This window comes from Rattus norvegicus, chromosome 2 (assembly GCF_021556685.1).
Source record: "Rattus norvegicus strain SHRSP/BbbUtx chromosome 2, alternate assembly SHRSP_T2T, whole genome shotgun sequence".
NCBI classification, from domain to species: domain Eukaryota; kingdom Metazoa; phylum Chordata; class Mammalia; order Rodentia; family Muridae; genus Rattus; species Rattus norvegicus.
In genome coordinates this window covers 206,734,532-206,761,978 of record NC_141535.1, presented here as the reverse complement: position 1 = coordinate 206,761,978, position 27,447 = coordinate 206,734,532, and the positions used below count along the sequence as shown (strand labels likewise).

At 40.5% G+C, this 27,447-nt stretch overlaps 2 protein-coding genes across 13 annotated transcripts in view; one reads left to right on the top strand and one right to left on the bottom strand.

Moving 5' to 3' along the window:
* Window positions 1-1,841, top strand: part of Slc71a1 (solute carrier family 71 member 1) — a 34,572-nt gene extending 32,731 nt beyond the window's left edge. For 3 of the 5 annotated variants that reach the window (XM_087613866.1, XM_087613876.1, XM_087613877.1), the window contains one exon: window positions 512-1,841. In XM_087613866.1, coding sequence (XP_087469992.1) covers window positions 512-718 — 207 coding nt within the window. In that variant the 3' untranslated portion in view covers window positions 719-1,841. 5 annotated transcript variants of the gene reach the window in all.
* Window positions 1,842-2,076: 235 nt separating this feature from the next.
* The window catches only part of Sass6 (SAS-6 centriolar assembly protein), a 31,790-nt gene continuing 6,419 nt past the window's right edge, over window positions 2,077-27,447 (bottom strand). The window contains exons 2-17 of one of the 8 annotated variants that reach the window (XM_087624823.1): window positions 25,141-25,201; window positions 23,409-23,488; window positions 22,921-23,025; window positions 21,500-21,671; window positions 20,731-20,796; window positions 19,372-19,491; window positions 15,659-15,850; window positions 13,142-13,336; window positions 12,948-13,040; window positions 12,692-12,871; window positions 12,283-12,364; window positions 11,447-11,583; window positions 10,155-10,283; window positions 5,863-5,960; window positions 4,162-4,256; window positions 2,077-4,066 (exon numbers count right to left, since the gene is read on the bottom strand). In XM_087624823.1, the coding sequence (XP_087480949.1) occupies window positions 3,963-4,066; window positions 4,162-4,256; window positions 5,863-5,960; window positions 10,155-10,283; window positions 11,447-11,583; window positions 12,283-12,364; window positions 12,692-12,871; window positions 12,948-13,040; window positions 13,142-13,336; window positions 15,659-15,850; window positions 19,372-19,491; window positions 20,731-20,796; window positions 21,500-21,671; window positions 22,921-23,025; window positions 23,409-23,488; window positions 25,141-25,201 (1,909 nt within the window). In that variant the 3' untranslated portion in view covers window positions 2,077-3,962. 8 annotated transcript variants of the gene reach the window in all.

The window sequence follows — 27,447 nt, the reverse complement described above, 5'->3', positions numbered from 1 at the left end:
CAGCTCTTCAGTTTCCTTGATTAAGAAAGAGTTCCCCCAGGCAAGCCTGTTTAATGTTGTGGGCCATATACAGCAGAAACAGTTGGAGGGTTTTGCCCAGAATGAATGTGATTTGGGCTAAAATTAAAATGATTTCTTTTTATGGTTAGCGATACTGTATTTTTGAGTAACCGACTCTGCAGGTGTGTTGTTAGCATGTGTGGTGTGACTCCAAGGCCGCTCCTGCTCGGGGAATAGTAACTGAGTGCAGACGCACAGAAGGCCTGTTGTCAGGCTGTGCTAGAAGCCACCCACAGTTGTCCAAGTTACTTTGCCAATTTTTGTGGGCAGGATTTTACAATAAGAGTAAAAATACTGTTTCGCCTGAAAAGTGAAAGTTATTTATAGCTCATTGCTTTAATGAAGTCATTGACTTAAAAACCTGAGCAAGCCGTCACTGAGCTGAGTTATTGGAAGCTGGGGGGAGGGGTGGTTTTTTATGCAAAAATTTTAACTATTGTTTCTTCCTCAGAATTCCATCATCCCTGGTCCCCCCTTCCTCTTTGGAGCCTGCTCAGTACTGCTGGCTCTGCTCGTTGCCTTGTTTATTCCGGAGCATACTAATTTAAGTTTAAGGTCCAGCAGTTGGAGGAAGCATTGTGGTGGTCACAGCCATCCTCACAGTACACAAGCGCCAGGAGAGGCCAAAGAACCTTTACTCCAGGACACGAATGTGTGACTGAAATCAGGAAGACTTCTCTCAGCTCACCCAGGTCTTAGTTTTCACCTGTAGTTCTGGACGTACATTCCATTCCCATCTCCAATGTACTTTAAGATTGTCTTAAGAAATACCTGCATGAACTCCGTGGGAACTAAAGAAAGAACCGGACAGTTTTCCAAAGATGTTACAATTTCTTTCGAAAAGAAACCTTTTGTTTATATTAGCACCACTCTCTTGCCACTAAACTGTTTTATTACACATCTTTAATTAAAGCTATATATGTAACTCCGCTGTCAGCACGTCTCTGCCATTTCCTTAGGTGTTGAGCCTTTACCTGCTCATGCTGACTCAGTGACACAGTAGGCGGGATGGTTATGGACCTGTTTGCTTTAACATTGTAAAACCTGAGTCATTGTAAAATCTTGGGTCAATAATTCAAAGCCTTAATGCAGATGCACTAGAATAAAGAAATGGTAAAGAATTGTTTGCATTTAAAAGAACTTGTGAAAATTGTAGAAAATCAGAATCATGTTTCAAGCCTGTTTGCCATAATTTTATTTAAAACCTTCACTGCTGTCTGAAGTATGAATATATCAGCCACTGAGGATCTAAGTTGGGGCAGCCAGAGCCTGTGCATCCGTGTTCTGGCCCAATTCGTGTAAATTTGCTCTGCTTCTTATTCCACTATTCCTTTGATGTTTGCATAATCATAAGGACCTCAACACTTGAATACATAATCTAAAAATTCTATAGTAAAGCTGGTAGCCTTGAAAATGTCAATGTGATATCTATATGTAGATAAATATATATAGTGGCCTTTCAGGACTGTCACGGTAACACTTTATTTACAGAGCTAATGTTTGTCCTAAATTTTCAGGACCCTAGAAGAGAGCTTTATACAATTACTGATGTGAATTTCTCTAAAGTGTATATTTTTGTGTCCAGTTATATTATTTAAAAAAGTGTTACTTTGTAAAAATGTACATAAAGTATTGTATAGTTTACACTGTTTTCATCTTGTGTGTGGTTACTGCCTAATGCTTTTTAAACTTGGAGCATTCACTATGATTAAATAAGGTCTCAAATGTAAATATTCTGTTAATAAAATTAAATATTTTAATGATTTTTTTCTTTTTAAAAAGGTCTTGATCTGTGAGTCCCTCCCTGTAAGGCTGGCTTAGGCTTTGTTACTATAAGCTTTTTACAGTAGCAAGTCTTACCTTACCTTCTCTGCAATCCACTTGTTGCCCTCACCTCACCAAAACCAAAAACCCTGAAGATAAAAATACAAAGTTTGCAGGTCACCTGGAAACACTTCATTTCCTAGGCAGACACTGCAAGTCAGTCATTTATTTTCTAAACATGCTTCTGATATATAAAATTCTGAGGTTTCAGTGCTTTATTAACAAAGGTCACAGTTTTCAGAAATAGCAAAGAACAACATTTTGATTATTAACACATGTACAGTTATACAAAACAATTTCAAACAAAAGCTGAGAGGTAGAGCAGAGAGTTAGCACTATCTGTGTGGTGGACACTTAGCACAGACAGCTCACCAACAGCCTATCTTGGAAATGTTTATAAATAGTAAGGGGAGGGTATCTCTTCACAAAGCTAATAGATACGTCTTAATCCCTTCCCAAAGCCGGCCGCAAGCGCTGACGCTTACTTTACAGTATTTACAACAGTCCTGTGCTGGCAAGAGGCTTCTTTCCAGAATAAGTGCTCTCAAGTAGTTGTACCAATAGCCTTACATCACTGAACTTCTACTTCAGCCCTTCCTTGTTGAAGATAGATGGCAGATGCTATCATCCTGAAAGTGAGACTAAAGATCCCTGTTCTCCTGTAGCCCTCATAGTTAATATGTCTCAGTCTCAAAATGTCTTCAACAGTGTATATTTAGAAACCACATGCCTGATGCACTGTGGGTGACATACAATCATGAGCTGCCATGTGGGTTCTGGGACTAGAACCCCCATGTCCTCTGAAAGATATTTAGTGCTAATCAACAACCGAGCCATCTCGCCAGCCTCTTGAAACTTTGAAAATATCACATGATTGTTACATTTTACAGATAAGATTTGGGGTGTTATCAACAAGAAAACAAAACTAGACCTCTAAGATTACTGAGTGTTAGTTTTGGTTTTGTTTTGTTTTTTGAAACTACTTAATTTCCAAGGAATAATTCTTGGAAGTTTTTAATAATGAGAAAGTTGTAACTTCCAATAGTTAACTTGCCTGCTTTATTAACACTGAGCACAAATATTGTAAAAGTATATTATAAAAACTTTTATGGTGCTATTCCACTGATGATCTTGTATGGAAGTGTCAAAATCAACTATGCTCAGCCCAGACGACTAAAGCATTTCAGTCATGTAAATATACTGCCCAATTTTTATATAAAATCATTTCATAGATCAAACATGTCAGAGAAAATAATCCGCTCACTACGAATACTTAACTTTCACTCAAAGTGCTTAAGACTATCGAGTATATCAGCCAAATTCCAAACACCCACACCCAGGAGTTGTTGACTAACACAAGGTCAAATCCATTGGTTTTGGTTTGATATTTTTATCTTACTGGTTGGTTATTTTAATTTTCTTTTTAAGGGAGAAAATATGGAATTGGGTGGGTAGGAAATTGGAGAGCACCTGAGAGGAGAAAGAATAAACCAAAATACATTGTGTAAATCAGGCTCAGTAGTACATACCAGGTGTTGGGAGACAGAGGCAGGCGGATCTGGATTTCAGATCAGCATAGTCTACATACATGAAATGTTCTGCAGCCTGAACTACATAATAGACCCTATCTCAAAGAAAAACAAACAAAAAAACCCTTTGAAAGTAGTATACTAACTCAGTGTAAAGACCAATGATCACAGGTGGAAGCCCTCCCAACTCTCAGGTGGCAAATTAATAATTTTTTAATAACAGAAATGATAGTATGAATCACAAGTCTTCTTCAGCTTGTTACTACTATTCTCTGCAGGCTTATCTTTGATTTAGTGTCCCTATTCAGACCAACTGGTAAAAATCCGATACAATTCAGTGACTTTTTTTTTTTTTAAATATTCTGTTGTGCTCACAGAAAAAAAATACCATTTACTCAGAGTCCTTATCAATGTCCTAAGTTTGTCAATGGCAGCACTATTATAAAGGATACAAATGACCTAACAGGAACAAGAAAAGACTGGTGTTATTAATGGTCTGTTAAGTCACTTGAGTTTCTAAACTGTCAGTAAGCAGTGAAAGGTGTCGGATTAACTACTTGGTAATGGCCCAGGAAAATACGATGAAGATGGGGGCAGGACTGTGGGTTTGGAAGATGTCTGCAGCGCTCCCAGCATGCCATCTTTCTGATGGTCTGCAAGAGACAAAACACATAACCTGTTACTACTTTAGTCTTAGGCACATTTAATGAAGCAACATCATACATGTGCAGTACCCAGGTCTCCTCACCTGAATTACTAAACAGATTCTGGCTGAGTCCACGTAAAGGAATGCTATCTTCTCTTTTCTTCAAGTATTTGGATTCCAATCCTAAATTTTCACCACTTTAAAAAAAATTTGTTTTAATTTTCACTTTATTGTTCACTTTATCTGTTGAATGTTCCTAGTTAACAAAATCAAAATGCTCTAAAATATCTTAATACAAAACTTTTTGATCACCTAAGTGATCACATGATGCCCCCAACTTGACAACTCCACATGTGTTGCCCTCCCTTTATGGAAGGCTTAGGTGAGACAGATGTACAAAAACAACAAAACAAAAAAACCTACATACCATACCTGCAGGCTGTGAGAAGGAAAAATATCAATCTTTTGGGCTTGGATCCCATTCTAAGATAATTGCCTCTGTGTGTATGTGTGTGTGTGTGTGTGTGTGTGTGTGTGTGTGTGTGTGTGTGTGTGTTCAAATATCTCAAAATTCTGAAGCTTCAGAAATCTCAAGTGCTGGTCTCAAATGTTTCAATTAAAGGAGACTTAAACTGTGTCTTAAGCAAATAAAACATTTATATATAATATCTTCTAGAAAAGGTCGAACTTTATAGTAAAAACTGGGATAAAGACTATAGGAGAAATAAATTCTATGAGTACTGTAAGATTTTATATATATATACAACATATAAATTTCATGGCAAACATGGGATGAGAAAATGCAGAAGAAACCAAGTTCTATGCTGAGAATATTACCTTGAGTTTATTGGAGTCCATACAATATACCATTAGAACAGAAAAAGGCACGTGTGACACATGACAGGGAAAACACATAACTGATTTGAGAGTATCATTAAATTTGGTGCATGTATATTTGTTAATTTATTGTATGTGAATGTCTGGGTGTCTTGCCTGCATACATGTCTGTGCACGTATGCAGTGCCCTTGGAGGCCAGAAGGTGAGGTACAAAGCGTGGGAGTAGCCACATGGGTGTGGGATCAAAGCCAGGCCCTCTGAGGAGCCCACTGACTGCAGCCTCTTCCTGAGACTTGAGTGGTGAAAGGAAAGGTGGGTGCGCCACCACACCTAGCTTTAAAAGCCATTTCTATGAACAGATCCAAATATTTGTAAAAGCAGTCTTACAAGAAAATCTTGTATATATTATCTATGGGGGACTCCAATAATTTAAAACCACATATAAGAGAAATCACTTGTTCATAGTTAAAAATAATTCTAAATTTTTAGCTTAAAATATTCTAGGATAGGCGAGGCTTGGTGGTGCACACTTTAACCCCAGCACTTGAGGCAGAGGCAAGCAATTTCTCTTGAGTTTGAGGCCATCCTGGTCTACACTTACAAGATAGCAAGAGCTACAGTTAGACCCCCGTCTCAACAAAAGAAGTCACAGATAAATGGGGCCTCCTGACACTGCCGACATTTTAATGTGCCTCTTCAAGTGCTAGAAAAGAGCTGTAATATTAACACTCGCTGTCCTTGAAAAGCCTGCCTGGGCGGGGTTCCTAGCACTCACACAACACCTTACAATCCTCTGTAACCCCAGTTCTAGAGATCCAGCTAACCTCTTCTGACCTCTGAGGGAACCAGACAAATGTGTTGTGTACAAGTATACACACAGGCAAAACTTAAGACTTAAATCTTTCTAAAAACTGACTTTCAGAGAGGAGAACAATAAACCGTATACATGTCTGTTGCGTACTTACTTCTCCTTGTCAGCTGAAGCAGACCTGTTAACAGCCGCTCCCGGCTGCCCATCTCCCGACGACGTGCTTGGCTTTGTCAGCTGCAAGCTGAACTGCACCTGAGGAGAAGCACAGCTCATGAGCTCAGTGCTGAGGCCGTTCATGCTCAACTGAGTGCTTAGGTTTTGCTTCTGGATAAATATTTTAATAAAGATCTTGCCTATATTTTACAGCACAAGCACATTCTTTTGAGGCTTAAGAACCTGACTTTTCCTCACCAAAACAGCTCCCATGATAAAGGGCCAAGGTGAAGAATATACGCGATTCTCCCCACAGTTACCGTGACGTGAACACTAATGCGTTTAGGTCAATTACAGGACTGAAACTGCCCAAGGCTTAGTTGCCTGGTAGCACATGCCCACGTCCCATGTGCTGGAAGGACCAGGAAATGGAAGCTAAAGTTACAATGGAGTAACTTTTTGCTCCAGGTAGAATGGCAATTATGAAAATAAAAAATTAACAAATGCTGGTGAGGATTTTATAAGTAAGGAATTCATAGCCTGTTGGTGAGGATGTAAGTTATCACAGTTGCTGTTAAGACCAATACAGACACTTTTCAAAACGGTCCATGTGAAATTACTATGAATCTATTTCCTTCTTGAGTGTAGACCAAACTGAATCAAAGCCAGAGTACAGAAGAGAAAACACACCCATGTTCACTGCACCACAGTTCATCCCAGTCAAGACAGGATCAGTTTACGTGCCCGCTAACATATAAGAAGAAAATACGGTGTATGTGAGAAGACATAGACACACACACACACACACACACACACACACACACACACACACACACACAGGAGGGAGGGAGGGAAGGAAGAGAGAGAAAGACTGATTTTTTTTACAGCAAAATTGACAGAAATTGAAGACACTACCTTAAGCAAAATAAGATAAACACAAGTATCTCTTATTTTCTCTCATTTTTGAAAGTAACACTTCCCCCAAACCAAGAAGATCAAGGAAAAGATATAAAGTACTAGGGGCAAACAGGACCAGGACAAACCCACAGATCACATACAATGAAATCACAGTGGTGGCCCTTGGGCCCAGCACACTTAAAAAACAAACTGATTCTCAGGGCCAAATACACAAAACAATCTTCTAAACCACACATGTGTGCCCCATCTGACTCCAACAGTAGGTCACAGATTTTGGAAACTAACTGTAGGGGTTCTGCTCACAGGTCAAGATGTTGCACATTTGGGATGATAAAAGGAGCACAGCAAATCCCACTGGAAACAGCTAAAGACAGACAGAGTAGCCGGCTGACACTGGGAACAGTCTATGGAGACAGATAAAGTAGCGGGCTGACACTGCAAACAGCTAAAGACAGACAGATAGAGTAGCCGGCTGACACTGCAAACAGTCTATGGAGACAGATAAAGTAGCCTGCTGACACTGCAAACAGTCTATGGAGACAAGAAAGACCTTGAAACTGCAACTGAGTAGCTTTTTAAAAAGTATCTTCTTTATAACTGGAACAGACTCTAGAGTCTCACAAAAAACTATCCAGAATATAATCCAATATAATCCAAGACTACTTAACAAAGAACCAGGAAAATCTAAGCAAATTTACAAAACACAAAAGATACCACCATAGAATAACAAACATCAGAGTGCAAGAAAATGCTTTAAAGCAGCTATTATAACTGTGCTTTAAGCAGAACAAACACTCATAAGACAAATGTAAAAAAAAAAAAAAACCCAAAAACCCAAACCCCACAGGGCTTAAGGACATACAAACTTGGTGGACCTCCAGGCATATACAGGGCTCCAGGTTCAGCACCAAGGGAAGGGGACAAAAGAAGGAAAGGAAACAGAATTTTCAAACTGAAAAGAGAAAATACTCAATGGCTACTAGTTTCGACAGCAGAATGGAGCCAACAGGGAAATCATAATCTCAGCTGGGCACAGCGGTGTGGGAAGAGTTGACCGTTTTTGAGAGGCTGAGGAATGGGAAGCTGGAGCTAAGAGGATGGATGGATTTAAACAGAACGAGACCCTATCTAAAAACATCAAGGATGTAACTTAGTAGCTGAAGTGCTGAGCAGGGAAAACATCTAAACACTTGAAGTAAATAAATCAAAAGAATGATGAAAGTTCCATGATCCAAAAGTCCATCTACAATATAAAAAGGAGCCAATGGGCAAGGTGGCTCCCACGTGCAATCCCAGCACTCAGGCAGACTGAGGCGTGAGAAACATGAATTGAAGGATAGCCTGGGCTGCATGGTAAGACTCTGTCCTAAAATAAAACACAAATGAGGGGAAATAGATGAGAAAAAGAGACACAAAGCAACAGAAACATGTCCAATCACTCCTCTGGTGGGGACATATACGGAGAGACCTGTCAGTAAACTGCTGTGTGTGGAAACAGAGCGGATAAGGCGGCTCGGCAGGTTGGGGTGCTTGCCCCTCAGCCTGATAACCTGAGTCCACCCAGAATGACACAGTGGAGACAGGCAGCTCCCACCAGGTTGTTTTTTGTTGGTTGGTTGGTTTGTTTGTTTAATTGAAAAAAAGCACTTCACAAAACAGATATTCTGAGGGCAATAGGGAACATGAAAACCCAGCCACTTTTATTTTAGGGGACATGTTCTCCATGTAACCCTAGGTGTGCTGGAACTTACTATGTAGACCAGGCCTGCCTCTAACATCAATCAGACTACTTTTGCCTCCCAAGTGCTGGGATTAAAGGTGTGCAGCACCACACCTAGCTCTCTGTAACTTGTAGGAAAATGAAAGTTAAAACCACGATGAGACACTTCCATTCATCAACTACAATGGTTACAATTAGGTTGACGATTCAGTCTTGGAAGGATGCAGGAGATCTGAAGTATCAAACTCCTGGTAGTATACAGTAAGCAGTCTCTTCTTCTTCTTCCTCTTCTTCTTCCTCTTCCTCTTCCTCCTCCTTCCTCCTTCCTTTTTCCTACCACTCTTCTCTTGTCCCTCCCCTCGCCCTCCCCCTTCTTTTTAAATATAAAAGCACTTATGCAGCCCAACTGTCTGGAACTTGATATACAGAACAGGTTGGCTTCAAATTCACAGGATCTGCCTGCCTCTGCTTCCTGAGTGCAGAGACGAAAGATGTGGAGCACAATGCCCAGCCCAAGCTGGCTTTGAGCCTTCTGCTTCAACCTCTGGTTACCGCTGTTATCTCAAGCAATAAAGTATACTATAAATGATAGAGTTGTATAGGATAGGATAAGGATATAATTCACAAACAGAGATACCCTTAGTAAAATATTCAACTTATATGCTTTTTTCACTGTCTTTACTCTTGAGGGTTCATGGTTTGAAAAGTATGCAGGGGCTGGAGAAAATGGCACAGCGGTAAGAGTCCTTGAGTTGCTGCAAAGGTCCAGAATGTGTTTCTCAGCACCCATGTTAGTTACAGCCACCTGTAACTCCAGCTTTAGGGATGGACACCCTCTTTTGGCCTCCACAGACACTGGCACACATGAAGAAAGACAAATCTTTACAAACAGAAAATACAGCGATCATAAAACAAAAGGTTCTGAGAAGAGCGCAGACATGGGGTGGGGAGGCAGTGAGGTAGCTCACTGGACAAAGCGCCTGCCACCAAGCCTGAGGGTCTTCAACCACTGCAACCTAACAGGGGTGAAGAGAACTGATTTCCACAAATTGTCTTCTGAATGCCCCACTGTCACACACACACTTGCACGCACACACGCATGCACTCATGAGCATGTCCTTCTAATTCTAGCCACTTGGGAACTGAGGCAGGAAGATGGCACCCAGGACAATACAGCAAGACCCATGTCCAAACAACAAAACAAACAACAGAGACTGCCCATTTTGCCCATATAAGAGCATGGAACTAGGCACGAAAATATTAGTTGTAATAGTGATGATCAACACTTAAACTGAATACAAAAAACACTTGCTAGAAAATCAAGGGTGGGAGGATGGCTTCTCATGTACCACTTGAGAAGCATGGCCAAAACTCTTCTTTAGAATTCACTGGCTATTAGCCTGCCTTACAAACATATAAATTCTGACAACAGAATGAGAAATGACTCTGGTAGTATGATGGTTGCAATCTCTTCAGCTTGTGGACTTAGTAACCAATGAGGAAGAATGGCGAGGTGCGTGGGACTAAGCCAAGATGCTGCAGACTGCTGGCCAGGCTTTATAAGCTGCAGCGATGTTGCAGGCATCCTGTGCATGCATTTCCTTTAAGCACATACTAGAGAGTCAGTATTCATCTAACACATTATACTTGTCTACCTTTGGTCCAGAGACTGGATGGCTGGTGTTTTTGGCAACTACTGCATGAGGAAAAGCATTCTGGAATGTGAACGCAGACGAGACAGGATAGCCAATTCCACAGCTTGGGTAATTTAGTCTACTATCAACCTAAAAAGCAAAATATAAAAATGACTGAAGATGAGAAAATATATATATTTCTAAAATATAATTGGCAGTATTTGCTGAACTAGTAGTAGTAGTGTTTGCTAGCAATAATTACTAATTAAGAGTAATATCTCGGAGGCCAATTTTCTCTAGCAAGACAGCATAAAATTCTGCTTTTTAATAACCAAAGTGTGGGATCTCTAGAGGGCCTTCCAGACTAGCTTTGCAAGTATAGGTCAAAGAAGCCACTGGGCTTGCTTGCCAATAAATGGTGGTGAAACAAAGACTACCAAGCCTCTTGGTTTATCCAGCCTTACTGACGGAGAAGGTATGAGGAAGAATGACAGAAGAGTCATCTACAGTCCATTCAGAGAGAAAATAATTTTATCAAATTGGGTAAAAACAGGGCTAGTGTCTACAAACAGACAAGTTGAAAAAGTGCTTCCATAGAGAAACTACAGCTGCAGGACAGGAAGGGCTGCCTCTTTCTGTAGCCTAGCAAACTTCTGTGTTCAGCGATGACTGGAGTGTTCTTGCATTTCTGCTGACTCAGCTGATGATGATCCTGTGTAACTGCTGTGTCAGGAGGAACGTCTAGGTCTTCAGCTGTAATGAGCAGGTGCATGCATAGCCCTCTCAGACCTGCCATCCTGCAATGCCAGGCCACCGCCTGGATCCAAAGAGCTGCTTTTCATCTCCCCGCACTGGGGAGAAGGGCAGCTGGCTACAAATGTCTATCTCAGGATGCTCACTCTGACTCCAGAACCAACAAACCCATGTTAATAAAGCTACCCAACCCTTTAGTTTGCTACCAAATCAGTGTAGGCTTTTCTTTATAGTAGTTCCAAACTTAAAGAGTCTAAATCTTGAATTTTCTCTGCTTGAAGTTTTCAAAACAATCCTTTCTCTGTGTGTGTTCATGTGTATTTTATGTTTCAGTAATGATTTCTAAAGAAAATCTTATAAAGTATGCCCTTTACACGTTGTAAGTGTACACATATGAGAATATTCATACATTCACACTCTTGCAATCACGTAAAGGCATGAAGAGTGCTCTTGAAATGCAGCCTCCTCGTTAAGAACATGCATGTCTAAGCTGCAATACATGCCACCGCCTCCTGGGTAACTGTCGGTCTTGGGAAGCATCGCTCCCGCCACAGGCTTACCACATTCAGGCTGGGAGAAAGCCCACTTCTGACGGTGTTGCTAGCAGAATGTGTGGGTGGGGTGGCAGAGGCCCCCAGTGTGTCTTGCTTTCTTCCCAGCTGGTTTTCATTTAGTTCTTTGTTTAGCCATGTGATTACTTAAATAGGAAAATAAAAAGCAAAAGAATTTCATTTTAGCTTTTATTTCTTTAAATAAGTAACTGTAAGTACTTTTCTCCCTTTGTTTTGTTTCAGACAGGTCTCAGCGTAGCCCAGGCAGGTCCACAATTAATGGTCTTTCTGCCTTAGTTGCTCAAAGGCTCAGCTCACTAGGGTGCAGGATGATATCAGCTCTAAGTAGTTTTCTGTAGTATTCAGTCTCCACAGCTGCTTTATACCATGGTCATCCAATGTAAGCTTGAATACATGTTTCTAGTTAAAGATGCTAATTTTATCAAGAGCCACATGGGACTTCTTATTCTATGGCTCTCCCAAGACTTACTTCTGCAACCCAAAATCTCTGACAGTTTTTTGCTTCTTTAATAGTATCTTTCAGGCATGTAAAGTTCCCAATTAGGAGTCTTAGAACTGAGGAAACGTTCCATTAACATTTCGTCTTGCCAGGCACGGTGTTACAGGCCTTTAGTCCCAGTACTCAGGAGGCAAGAAACAGGCAAAAAGCTATACATGGAGTCCCTGACTCAACAACAAACAAAAGAACAACAAAATAAGCAATGAAAACAGAAATTATTTATATAACAATATTTTCATTTACCTGCATTTTTACTAATTCAAATAAAAATTTCAAGTTAACAAAACTATAAGCTTTCTTTACAGAAGAATATAACATTACTTACATTTTTCATTATTTTTCAAAAGTTGTTTACTTTCTTCAAGTTTCTGAACTGTAGTTTCTAATTGTTCTTGTAATCTGCATACCTGCAATTCAACATCAGAATGAGTCAAAGTGAGGGGAGACTAATGCAATGTGTGCTATTAAGTCAACGACTGATTATTACCACAGCTAAGTGAGAATGAAGACGTCAATTCAACTATGTAGGGAAACAGTTAATTACAGGCGTCCACACCTACCCACTCTGCACATCTAAAATGGGGTATTAACATCTACCTCACCTAGTGGGGTTTGGTTTAAGGGGAAAAAAGGACAAAACAATTGTCTTCATACAACTGAGCTTCAGTCTACATGGGGAAGCTCACTAAGTGTATACAAAGCAGTCCTAGCAGAGAAGCAGGGGCAATGACCACCTCTTGCTCTTTGGCCCGAAGAGACTGCCCAGCATCCTGTGATTCCTTTCGCTCCTTTTGTAGCATTTCTTCTTTCTCAGCCAACAGCTTTTCTTGCTGAATAGTAACTGTATTCTTCAGTTTCAATTTACCCATCAGAGTTTTAAGATCTCCTTGTAACTTCTTGATAATCTCATTCGCCTATGAGAAAGCCTCATATAAGTACTTACGTAACAAAATGAAATATTAATATTTGGCTAAACATTTCAAAGCAAACCTTTAGAAGTTCTGCTGATAATGATTTTATTGTAGCTTCAAGTTTTCCCAATTGTATCTGATTTTTCTCACCATTTTCTTCTAAAGCCACCTGCTAGGAAAAACAGAACACAAGTAAGACACTTTGTTCATGGGAAGCATCACCAGGACACGTAGGAAATGTGATCTATTTATTTTTAAACTTTTACAAAAGACCTTTTGCTCTTGGATTGTATCGAATGCTTCTTTTGTTCTCAGAACAAGCTGGTCTTTATCCTTGATCTCCTGTTCTAAAACGGCCACTTTTGTTTGTAGCTGGTTAATATGCTTTTCTTTCTCGTGGCATTCAGTATCCAGAGTACAATTCTCTCTTCTCAGAGAAAGGACCTCTTGCTTGGTCCGCTGCAGCTCCTGGAGGTTGGTTGGGGGAAGGAATTATTATGCATCATGTAAAAGGAAATGAGCCAGTTGAGTTATTTAAAACTAAGGTGTCTTGGGGCCAGAGAGATGGTTCATCAGATAAAAGCACCAACCCCCCCACCCCAGAGGACGCAGTTCAATTCGCAGCACCCACATGACAGCTCACACCAGTCTGTAACTGAGTCCCAGGAAAGCTAATGTCTTCTGGCTTCCACGGTTATAAGGTACACACATTGTGTAAAGAAATACACATAGGCAAAACATCCATACACATAAGAGATGGAGAGATGGCTCAGCGGTTAAGAGCACTGACTGCTCTTCCAGAGGTCCTGAGTTCAATTCCCAGCAACCACATGGTGGCTCACAACCATCTGTAATGGGATCTGATGCCCCCTTCTGGTGTGTCTGAAGTTAGCTATAGTGCACTCATATAAGTAAAAATAAATAAATAATATTTAAAAAACAATAACAAAACCCCCTCTCATTACCTTAAAAAGAACTTTCTAAAAAAACTAAGACGTCTTAAAAGCCAAAAGGCTTCAAGGATAGGCCAGTGGCGTCTCTCTCCACAGTGAACTACATAAATCTTTTATCTCAATCCAAAAAAAAAAAACAGTTTTTATTAATCTTGAGCTTCAAGTATGTTTTATAAAAGCCATGGAAACCTCTCCAGTGATGTGTGTGAGTTATGGATCTGGACACAACTGTAAAACATACTATTAATTCAAATATGCCAAGAAGACAAAACAATTCTGATTCATGAAAAACATATTGTAACTTCTTAAAGTGTATAACAAGAATTTTATAACTTACTGATTGAATCTAAGAGTAGCCAGGGGTGGGAGTTACAGTTGTAGAATTAGTATTTCTGGTTGACTATAGGTATGGTCTTTTAGAATGGGAGCTGATACTGTGTAATTTCTCTGTAAGATTTATTTTTGTTATGTGTATAAGTGAGTGTCTTTCCTGCATGTGTGTATGTACAACACATACATGCCTGGTGCTTAGAAGGTCAGAGAGGGCGCTAAATTGGAACTTAGTTAGGGTTGAGTATGGGCCACCATTTGCGCAGTGGGAATAGAACCTGGGTCCTCTGCAAGAGCAACGAGTGCTCTCAACCGCAGCCCCATACTGTGTAATTTTATTATCTACTTCTTATATTAAACTTACTTTCTATGTCAATAAATATGTTAACATTTCTGAATTTTTCTTTGGTTTATATTTAAAGCAAGGAATAAAGCAAATAACTGTTAACTAAAAATAGATTTCAAAATCTAGAATAAATCACTTCTCAATAAACTAACAGCAACCCAACTGTTACACCCTTAATCCCATCGCTCAGGAGTTAGAAGCAAGCAGGTCTCTGAGTTCAAAGCTAGCCTGGTCTACAGAGTTCTAAGACTTCCAGGATACACAGAAACTCTACCTCAAAAAACAAAGGAAGCAAACAAAAATCAGAAATAAAGGTACATACTGCTAGTCCAGACACTAAGTAAGCTAAACTGAGATCAGAGGTCTAAAGCCAATGTCAGGACACAGAAAACCCTGTTTCAAAACACATAAAAATAAATCTTAAAATGACTTCTACCAATAGAGACTATCGTTAGTGCCAAGGCAGCCACAAATGTGCTGTGGCAAACGCCAACACTGTTTACATTTCTCTGATGTGCTGCAAGGTCTGAAGCTCACTGACGAGCACTTGCCAAGCACGCAGAAGGCCCTGGGTTAAATCCCACAGTGCAAACAAACACTTCTGTGTGCGCTAAAGAAAGACAGGCAAACAACAGATGGGCTCCAACCCTCTTCCCCTGACTGGCAGGGGCAAGCAAATAGCAGAACCCTGTGTTGCGGCCTCATTCTGTGGACAATGAGGTTAAGAGGGGCACCTAAATGCCGGGTTAATGTCTGAAGTCACTCCAGACACTCCATTACCTAGCGCATGCTCAGTAAGCAACAGCTATTGTCTAGCAGTAGAATTCTCACTGGTCATTCTCCTTCACAGAGCTGCTAGACTAAACTGGTCAACACAAAGTTCTGTGAGACACGGACACTGCGGTAATATTAAAAGGAACTGAAAGAATCTGAGGGCTGCTCTTCTGAATACTCCAACCCCAAGCTAAACGCCCAGTCGGTCTCTGTTCTGTCCTGGATCCGAGCTGTCACCACGTTGCTAATCCCTGTATTCTTTGCAGTGAGAGAGATGATCACTGCAGTGTCAAAAGCTCTGTGCAGAGCAGGGAACAGCACCCATCCAGCAGCACAGTAACCAATGGAAAGCCAAGCGACCCAGCAACAGCAGCCAGCACCTAATACCTCTTCCACACCAGCAAGCTTCGCTTTTAGTTCTCTGACAGTGGAGTCTCCTTTATACTTCCTCTCGGTGAGCTCTTTATTAGCTGCCTCTAACTCAGACAATCTGTTTTGTAGCTGGTGGATATTTCGTTGATGGAGGGCTTCCAGATCCTTTTTCTGTTGTTCATGCTGCTGTTGGTACTGAACTTGTGTCTATGATAGACCAGTATGTCAAAGAAGAAAGAACAGAAATATAAAGATCAAAAAAATTTCTTTACCATAATTCCTTCACCATTTTCAGATTTCCCTGCTTACAAAAAGTCTGTATCAATTACAGATTTCATGAAAGAGCAAGTAAGGTAATTTTCAACACTGAGAATGTATAAATCCAAGGATCAGAATTTCAAAGTCATTTCTCTGCTATACAGCAAGATTGAGGCCAGACTGGGCTACACAAGACTCTGTCTTAAAACAGCATAACCAGAATGATGGAGACAGAGAAGTAAATAGTCATACTTGTAAGGAATAAAAATATATAAAAATTCCCAGTCACAAATATTGTTTAATAAAAATGTAGATTAAAAAAAAAAAAGGAGGGACCCAGGTATGGGGTGAACACCAGCATTCAGAAGGTAGAGGACAAGAATCTCTGAATTCCAGGACAGCCAGGGTTACACAGAGACACCCTGTCTCAAAGGAAGAGGAGGAAGAAGAGGAGGAACGCAGCAACACTGTGCTATAGCCCTCTGCCATAGATCTCAGTCATTCAGAACTCATCCTTTGAGTGTCAGTTACCCAGTGGCTCACTCTTGAACCATGTAGTTTAATCTGTGTTGTGATGTGCAGATTTTTCTGCCATCATTCCCTAAACAACACTGTTCAACAACTGTTTGCATTGCACATATGTTGTATTAGACACTGTAAATAATCTAGAGATAGTCCAAAGTTAAATGTGTACAAGTCATATGTACACAGTATGACACTTTGAATGAGACATGTGAGCCTCTGTATGCTTCAGTGTCCTGAAAGAGCCTGTGGGATGATTTCCTTATAGACACTAAGTGACACCAGTAACCGACAAAACAAACAAACAAAATGTTTAGAATATACAAATAATTCCTAAAAGTAATTAAGAAAAATAGTAATAGGGGTTTTTTTTTTTTTTTTTTTTGGTTCTTTTTTTCGGAGCTGGGGATCGAACCCAGGGCCTTGCGCTTCCTAGGCAAGCGCTCTACCACTGAGCTAAATCCCCAACCCCTAATAGGGATAATTTAACAATGAGCATGTTGAATGGGCATTACATAACCACATTGGTCAGTATGCATACAAAAAGTACTCATTATCATGTGGTACTATTATAAAACCAGAGTGGCAGGGTAAACCTCCACTGGAAACAGGCAGTTTCTGCTAAAGCTAAGCACATGCCTGTATTAGAACCCAGTCATTTCAGCAGTAAATTGTGCCCAAGAACAGGAAGTGTATATCTGCACAAAAAAAAATGGAGTAGGTTGATCAGATCAGTTTAATCTATAACAACAAAATAGCACAGATAATTCAAAGGCCAGTCAATAGGAAAACAAATAAGTCACAGTCTAGATATATAAAACACTGTACAATGATAAAAGGAAACCATACAATTGAATTTCAAAGCTGTCAAGGAAGGAAACAATACAGAGACATGCTATTTGAGTCAACTTATGATCAACAAACAAAACCAAGCAACAATGGCCGCAGTCAGGAAGGTGACCTCATGTGACAGTCTGAGTGAAAATGTCCTCCGCAGGCTCACAAGGATGGGCAGTATTCGTAAAGATTTAGAGGTATGGCCTTATGGAGTAGGTGTGGCCTTTTTGGCAGAAGTGCATCCCTGATTCACTCTCTCTTGCTGCTGCCCATGAACCCAGATGCAGAATTCTCAGTACCTCTTCAACACCGTGTCTTCCATCATGCTACCATGCTGCTGATAAACCTAAGCCTGTGAGCTGTAAACCAGTCCCAAGTAAATGCTTTCCATTATAAGGGCTGCACAGATGGCTCACTGGCCAAGAGCACTGACTGCTCTTCCAGAGGTCCTGAGTTCAATTCCCAGCAACCACGTGGTGGCTTACAACCATCTTAATGGGATCTGATGCCCTCTTCTGGTGTGTCTGAAGACAGCTACAGTGTACTTATAGATAATGAATAAATAAATCTTAAAAAAAAAAAAAAAAGAGTTGCCATGGTCACAGTATCTCTTCACAGTATAGAAACCCGAGACATCCTAAAAGAGTAGCACAGACTGGAAGGCACATAAGGAAGCCTTAAAGGTAACACAATATTCTAAATTTTAATTATACTTATTTTAAAACCCAGTTGTGCTGGGAGTTAGGAGTGGCACATGCCTTTAATCCCAGCACTCAGGAGGCTGAGGCAGGTGAGTGTCTGAGTTTGAGGTCAGCCTGCTCTACAGAGTGGGCGCCAGTACAGTCGAGATTGCTACACAGAGAAACTCTGTCACAAACAACAAACAAACAAACAAAAATCCAGTTATACCCTTAATGGCAAATAACTAGATAGTATTAGTGCATTAAAATGTATTAGTAAAGCTATAAAATGGACGGGAAGAATGACATCTCTCTACAAAACAGCAAACGGAGTAGAGGGGAAGGCAATCCACAGAAGAATTAGAAACAGTAAAAGTCAAGCGAGAAGAGGCTTAGCCTCCTGCACAGACCTCAGAGGGTCTGATGCAGGCCCTTCAGTGCCTGTGCCTGTCGGGGACAAATGCCAAGATGAGTAAGAGGAGATAACCTTTGGGCTTCCCATGTCACGGAGCCGTTTTGGTGACAAGTATGTATAAACCTTTACATGGATGTCACAATGTAAGCGGAAAGCTCACTGCACTGAGATGCAGTTTGACTCACAGTAACCAAACTTTCGGAGCCACCAGTTTGGCAAAAAGTCAACCTAAGTTGTATCTGAATGACAAATAACAGCTGTTGTAACATCAAAAAAAGTCTTTGAACTGATATAGAATAGTACCTATTATGGTAAGTTTTTAAAAAAGTTATAATCAATATATTTCATAAAATTATATTAGCATAGGATAAACCCCAAATGGACATTTATAATTATAATTTGCTTTCTACAAATTCATAAACAAATTATTTTTAAATTGCACAGCACTTTAAAGTCTACAAAAGTACATCAAATTCTCTGCAGTGAGTTGAGCATCAATGAGGATCTTAAGGAAGGACTAACCATGGAGGTCTAACGGCTGGGAAACAGCACAATAAAATGCCTACATTGTAGGGCTCCTCATATATATGTAGATGAGCAGCTTGGTTTTCTTCTATGCGGGTCCTGAACAACTGGAGCAGGGGCTATCCCAAAAGCTGTTGCCTATCTGTGGGATATGCTCTTCTAGCTGGGCTGACTTGATGTGCTGGGGTGGGGGTTACCCAGGGAGCCCCCACTCGCTCAGAAGAGAAGGGGGATGGGGAAGGATTGTGGGAGAGGGGCAGTGAGCAGGATGTAAAGTGGGTAAGTAAAAGAAAAAATACTAACTAGGAAAAAAATGCCTAGGCTCACTACATAATCTTTTAGTAGTAAGACTGAAAAATAGGCTTTTAATTTTGATTTTATGTACTTGTTAGACATTTGAAATTTTTAAAGTATATACTACTTTATAACCAATGTAATAACTAAGATTAATTTTAGAAATGGCATTTTCCAATGGCCTTTAGTGTTCTTACCTGCAAGGCTTTCTCCTTCTCGTTTGTTAACTCCTGGGAGTGCTTATTGGTCAGCGCTGCTGTGTGCGAGGCCCACTCACTCCGCAACTTATCTAGTTCCTGCATCTTTTCCGAGAGTGTCTGTATTAGAGGTTGGTACAACATATTAGGACAGCCTCTTGAATATGCTACACTCAGATTAGAACAAAGTATTTAAAAGGGTATTATGGAAATTTCAGCTTTTGAGTACATACTCAGAGCTTTTCCCACAGATGAATTCAGGAAGGCAAGATGAGACTAGAAACAGTTCTAGAGCGGCAATGGCGCACAGGAGGAACGTAACCTTCCCCGTCGTCTAGCTCTTCAGCACCCGGTCCTCTCCTCTGACATGGAGAGGAGGGCGTGGGCATATGCAGTCTCCTAGGCTTACTTCCTCTGCCTAAGCACAGCGGCAGGTCCCCGGGCCGACTGCACAGGAAAGCCTACAGCGCTTTCTTATCCAGTGCTTTCAAAGGGACTTCAAAGGCCAAGGGCAAAGGTGCAGTGGGTATGGCCCAAACCATGCTAGACACAAGCACACGCACACGCACACGCACACGCACACGCACACGCACACGCACAAGCACAAGCACGCACACACACACCCACACACACACACACGCACACACACACCCACACAGGGGGGGGGGAGATAGATTAATTTATTTTTATGCCCATTGTTATTTTGCCTACATTATGTCTGGATCCCCTGGAACTGCAGTTACAAACACTGAGCCTCCAGGCCCTTTGGAAGGACAGCCAGTGCGCTCAACTGCTGAGCCATCTCTCCAGCACCCAAAGGACCAATTCCAGTTTTAACACAGGAAGGAGGGGAAAGGAGATATGAACTGAAAAGTCATTTTAAGCCAGACAAGATGAGTAAAATGAAAGGGCCTACAAGAGCAACCGCCAAGCTTGCTGACCTAAGTTTGACTCTGCATACCCATGGTGGGAGGGGGAAACCACACCCACAAATGGTCCTCTGATCTCCACTTGCATACACATGCCTCTACACACACACACACACACACACACACACACACTTTAAAAGAGTAGTGATTTTTTTAAAGGAAAGAGAGTAAGTTATAGATGCTAAATGATGTCTTACTTAATAATGACTTAGAAAAGGTGTTAGGGGTGGCAGAAATGTTTGGGTGGAATTAAATATCTAAAAGAAAGCATCAATTTAAGATAATTAACTGGGAGGGAAGAGGAACAAAAAGTGGAGATCCAGCAGCAATCTATTTTGAAAGAAGATACACAAAGGCTTGGTTTTAATTCTAGAAAGAATTCAGGACCAATTTTTAATTACTTACAAAAACAAAATGAAATTTGAATTACCTCTTGTGTAATGTGCAGTTGCCTGGTAACATCATCTAGTGATTTAGTCAGTGATAATTTTTCTTCCTATTTATAAAAATACAATTATGCAGCTTATAATTGAATACAATCACCCATGGCCAGATACCAGCACCATGCAAAGACCCTGTTGAACATGCAAAACCTCGCCCTTCTAAGCTAGACTCTGCATTTTCACAAAACCCCAGGTCTGTGCGCCCTGAGCACTCACTACGTACGTAACCAAGCATTTAATTGACATTTATTTTCTTAAGCAGAAACGCCATGCTGTCCTTGTACCACGTACCTTATGTAGCATATTATAACAGTCAGAACATGTCCATATGCTTATTTTCAATACACATGCCACAACACACAATTTAAAAGAGTGATGATTTCTTTAAAGGAAAGAGGGTAAGTGATAGGTGCTGAGCGGTGTCTTATTTAATGATGACTGAGAGAAAGTGTCGTATGTTGGGGGTGGCAGATTGTGTGCTCATATACTTACTAGCTGACTTATAAAATGGTGACATGGGATGTAGGAGCCTAAGGCCAGAAAGTTGTAAATATCTGGATCCTAACTTCTCAACTGCTGGTCTGGTTCTAGACTTAGTTATAGGCAGTAGCTAGATGAAAGACAGTGACATTCACTACAGTACAAAGAAAGTGGCGGGGGTGGGGGTGGATGGGGTATGCACATTATGGATCTTCAGTGATTTATAAAGTATTTAGGTTCCTAATTTAAAAGAGTAACTTAAAGTTAAAAACTTACCTTGCTACATTTCAAGCATCCTGCTAGAAATTTCTTTATTTCTACATCATTTCCAGGTAAAAGCTTTAGTGACAGGTGAATAAGATGCTTAAAAGGATTTGTCTCCACTACATTTAAAAACACCGGCGAGTTATCCAAAAGAGCAGCTGAAGACGTGAGCTGCAGCAGAAACCTTGGAAGAGAAGCGTCACATTATAGTTCACATACAAACCTGTGAGAACCTGATACTCGCACGCTACTCTAAAACTCACTGGACAAAGAGAAACGGTACGCCAGGGTGTGGAATGAAGCATGGCCCTAACGTTAGCAATGGGAGACAAAAAGGACAGAGAAGAAGCAAACTCTAAAACCAAGCTCATCAATACCACAGGGGTGACCGAAGGGCCAGCTCCTTACTCCAATAACTTACCTTTAAGCAAAAGTAAGAATTACAGATGTATCCTTTCCCCATAAATTCTCAGAATGATCCTACAGCCCTGATTCATAAGAAAAGCTCTCTATAGAGAATAATGCCTAATAAACATGAAAAGGGGGCCAGGCATAGTAGCAAGCACCTTTAATCCCAATACTAGGAGGCAGAAGAAGACGGATCTCTCTGCGTTCAAGGCCAGCCTGGTCTACATAGTAAGTTCCAGGACAACCAGAGCTATATAGTGAGACCCTACCTCAAAATAATAAGAAAATAAAAGGGGGGAAATGGTGCAGAAAACATTTAAGTTCCTAATAAAACAGTATTTTAAACTGTCAAGAAAAAGTTCCTGGTGAATTTTACATGATCAGGTGTCAGCAACACATGACCATGAATATAAATACAGTCACATAACAAATTGTGAAAACAAAACTGTTATTAAATAGTTCAACTAGCTTGGGGCTCCAGATGGCTCAGCAGTTAAGCACAGTTGCTGCTCTCTGAGGACTTGAGTTCAGTTCCCAGCTCAGAGAGCTAAACTAACATCTGCCTGAAGCTCCAGGAGGTTTGCTACACCCATTTGGCCTCCAAGGTGTGGGCATACACACAGAGACACATAAATAAGAAATAAATCCTAGGAAAACAAATTTTTTTAATATATACTAACTTTAAAGACTGCATCAAGCCATGAAAATTAAGGGTCAAATATTTTTTATTTTAGTCAAGATTTCTTAAAATTTGGAATTTAGGGGCTGGGGATTTAGCTCAGTGGTAGAGTGCTTACCTAGGAAGCGCAAGGCCCTGGGTTCGGTTCCCAGCTCCGAAAAAAAAAGAACCAAAAAAAAAAAAAAAAAAAAAAATTTGGAATTTAGTTAAACCCTAATCCCGTTTTTTTTAAAAAAAAAAAAAAAAAAAAAAAAAAAAACTGGGGTATTTGCAATACATGGAAAATAATTTTGTCAGCACTCATCTTTCAAAGGGAAGTATAGTTCTCCGGCCCCCAAAGCCTCACCTTGGAGTCTCTTTCACATGCTCCTGCATACATTGCTGAAGGAGGTCTATAAACTTCTGTGGAAAAGATAAGAAGTCCACCAGGAGACCTTGCTGCAATTTTAAACTACACAGAAAACAGAAAAACAGTCTTTCAGAAACTTAATTACTATCTTCAGTTATAATTTGTAGAGTAAAATATTATTTACTAATGACATTATTTTTTAAAAATTAAACTAGAGAGCTTTTGATATGTATCAATCTTAGCTAACAGGAGTCATGAAAGTTAGTTAAAGCATCAAATTTATGAGCTACTTAAGTCTGACAATTTATAAAACATTCAACTTTAAAAATACCCAGTAAACAATTGTAGGCCAGTCAGCATTCCCAGAATAACATACCACCTAAACAGGTATGTGTCTCAAAAAGAAACAGTGTAAACACATTATAAAATTCAGAAAATAATTCATGTATTATGTGTAGGGCCAGCAAAAACCTAAAATAACTTACCTTTGAAAGTCTTCCTCGGATATAACAAGGTTATACAGAAAAAATGGATCTGTATCATCAGTCAGACGGATGACTAGATCCTAAAGAGAAGAGTAGAATTTTTTAATGTCCCTAGTAAAGCTTTTGTAAAGTGAAATTATTCAAAGCAACCACAGCTCAGCCATACTTCAGAGCCCTGCTCTAGGTGCTGCTCATTTTATCAGTCTTTAGAGTGTGAGCATCTTAACTGGGGGTAGACACTCGGGGAGCAGAGAGCTTTTGGGGGTGTATAGAAGCTGACGAAATGCTCGAAGTTAAAAGTATCTTCTATGAGGCTCAGAGAAATTCATATACCAGCTTTGCGCTGTGGCATCATGGCAAGATTAAATAAATGTGTTTTGGCTTCCCTCAAATTAACTCGTCTGGTATTTCAAAAGCAGCGAATATAATCAGCAAAACTGACAGTCATCTGCTCAAGCGCAGGAAGGGCTCCTGTCGCTCAGACAGCAGATGAAGGATCAGGTGACAGGTTCCAGGGCTTCCCAGGAGGCCTACTCCAGCTGGCCCCCGACAGGATGGTCCATCTGTCTCTTTTCTAATGAAATGGGTTCCTTTCATAAAGATACTTGCCAAGTCATCAAATTTGAAGTGGGACAGAACATCATAGATGGCAGGTAGGACACAAAAATTATAAACTTGAAGGTACAGAGAAAACTACGGAGGAGCTGGGACTAACAAAGATCTTGAAGAAAATCTCCTCATGTCTAGGAGATACGAGGGTAAGTGGAAACCTCAAAGCCCTCTATCAGCGAAGCTACACAATGCAGAGGTACCACATGTAAAAGTAACAGTAAGAACATATACTCTCTGTGCCAGAAAATCAAGGCACTGGGGGCTCACTCCACCTCAGAACAGCCCTGGTTCAATGACGTCTACTTAAGACTCAGGTCAGATGCCACTGAAAGCCAGCGACAAGAGGAGACCTAAGGTTACAGTCGACTACAAGATGCTTGCATGTGCTCAGGAAAAGCTGCAGCAGGTCCTGTGGCCTACGTTCTTAGTGTTGTTATCATTATTATCATTATTTTATATAGACAGGGGGTCAATTCTGTAGCTCACATTGCATCCCAAAGAGCTCTCAATCCCCCTGCCTCCTCTTGAGTGCTGCTATTACTAGCATATAGCACCATATTCAACTTAACTCTTAAGTTCACATGGAATTTACACTCTAAACCAAAATGTAGACAAGGTAATCTTTTAAATGGTCAGGGCAAACCCAGATTGTTACATCAGCCGCTAATTCTTCTTGGATTTAGTAATGCATGGTATAATTACATTTAAATTGCTGACTTAGATTTCACCACCCTAGACTTACAGCAGTAATAAAATGACCCAAAATTAAAAAAAGAAAAAAAAAAAGGAAGGACTTAACAAAAGAGTAACCCTTTAAAAATAGTTCAACAATTGTACCTCAGTATCAAAAAGACCAAGATCAGGGAGAGCACAAACATTCTACCATGACCACAAACAGGGCAGGAGAATCTCTCATTATTTGGGGAAACTGCACGAGTCAACAAGTGTGGAATATAATGGATAAGTGTCCCTGGCGAAACCACCTTCGTGATTATAGAATGACTAAGTTTGGGTAAGAGAAAGATCTCATTTTCTTAACATGAAACAAAAAGACAAAAACCAGAATAATAATCATGATGCACACAAATGGTCATATTTCAAAAAAGAAGTAAACACGAACCTTTCTGTGTACTGGATTAGACAGTGACTGTAGTTCAATGCTCACTCTAACGCTCCCTCTCCTGTAGGAAAAGACATGATCAACTCAGAAACATTTGAGCAACACGGATTTGGCTATCTTTACATCAGTTACGATTTTGATCCTAAACTACAAGACTCTCCACAGGTGCCTTCAAGCTTATGCACAGATTTTTAGAAAGTACACTGGACATAAGTTTTAAATCTGCATTGTTCCTCTAGTAAGTAACCTGGTAGTTTTTAATGGAAGGCTAAATATTTGTCACTTTTTAAACAAATCTCCATTTTTTTTGAAAAAAAAAAAAGGCAGTTAAAACTTACAATTCCAACAGCTCACAAACCAAATAAAAACGTTGTAAAAAGAAATTCGAACTATGTTCAGAGAGCTCCACCCCACCATGTATTACTCTCTCATTCTGAACACCCCAAGGAAAATAGAAGCATCCGTGACTCTCACAGATGTAAACGGCATGAACTGGAATCAGTTGTCCCCACTGAGGTATAAAATCTATATAGAAATCTCATGATACTGAACCAGGTTCCAGTTCTTTTCCACTTACTTTTCTATCAATATTTAATATTCTGGCTATTGATTCTAATCAGGAAATGTCTTCTTCACAAAGCACATTCGGCAGAAATGGCTGGTGTGCACATAAGCTGTGCAAAGTGCATCTATCCCGAGAACACTTGTGCGCCTGTGTTGGGATCTGAAGGCTTGCCACTGTTCTTGATGAAGACTTCCAGTCTTGTAAACATCAGCGTCTACAGCCTCACTCTTTGTAGTCTCATGACAGGAAGGCTGGTTCACAGCAAGGGAAAAGCTAGAGGAGTCTGAGTTTTTTTGTTTTTTCTTTTTTTTTTTTTCCGGAGCTGGGGACCGAACCCAGGGCCTTGCGCTTGCTAGGCAAGCGCTCTACCACTGAGCTAAATTCCCAACCTGGAGTCTGAGTTTTAATGGCTGATAAACCTTAAAATCCCACAGAAGAGGAACATTTTGCTTTTTTTGCTACTTAAGAATGTGGCAGAAATGTATGCTGAGTGAGTACACACACACACACACACACACACACACACACACTCTCTCTCTCTCTCTCACACACACACACACTCTCTCTCTCACACACACACTCATTCTCTCTCTCTCTCACACACACATTCTCTCTCTCTCACACATTCTCTCTCTCTCTCACACACATTCTCTCTCTCTCACACACACACACACACACACATTCCCTCTCTCTCTCTCTCTCTCTCTCTCACACACACACACACACACACACACACACACACACACACACACACAAATATCATGAAAATTATTCCAATCTGGTTTCGTCAGAAACCACAGTCATATCCCCAAAGTGGCTTGTTGAATGAACTCATATCACCGATCCACAGGAGCTCCTCAGGCTGGTGCAGGTGGTAGCGGCGCGTGCTCCCAGGGGCCGCAGCCAGTCCAGTACCAATACTTGCTACTCTTAAAATGGAGATGTGGTGAACAGTCAGGGTGCCCATCATTAGTATTCTGGTAAATAACTTTACTGCCAGATTCTAAAAACCATCTACTAAGAGATAGACCGTCAATCCAGTAACAACGTTTAGGTCTAAAAATTACCATTTCAATGAACAAAATGACTTACAAAGATCTACCACCTTAAAAAGTTAAAATATAATGTTTGCTTTTGGTTGTCCCCCACCCCCATAGGGATTCTCTATGCAGCCCTTGTTGTCCTGGAACTCCCTCTGTAGTGCAGGCTGGCTTCAAACTCACAGAGACCCACCTGCTTCTGCCTCCAGAGTGCAGGGATTAAAAGCGCGGGCCACCACCACCTAGGTGTGCTCAATTATTGTTAGGCTCAAGAACATGACAGTCACTATCCTGTTACACACACATCTTAACCGAAAAGACAATCAACATAAAGTACTGTCTATGCAAAGTAGAGAGCTCAGAAGTATTGTCAGCAAGCTGACTATCTCATTCACAACAAGCTGACTATCTCATTCACAACAAGCTGACTATCTCATTCACAAGCAGCTCTGATGTCTGAAAGAGGAAGTCACAACCTCCACATTCTGTGCAGTGTTCATCATTGAACAAAGACATCGAAGTAGCCATAGCATTAAACTGAGGAACAAATTTAATAAAATCACTGAAGAATGTCTATGCATCTCAAAACTATTCTAAGCTCAGTAGCAATGGCCTTCCTCTGACGTGTGTGTGTGTTAAGGGGGGAAATAAACAAATCTGTGGTGGACTGAATACCAATGGCCCCCATAGGCTTATACGTTT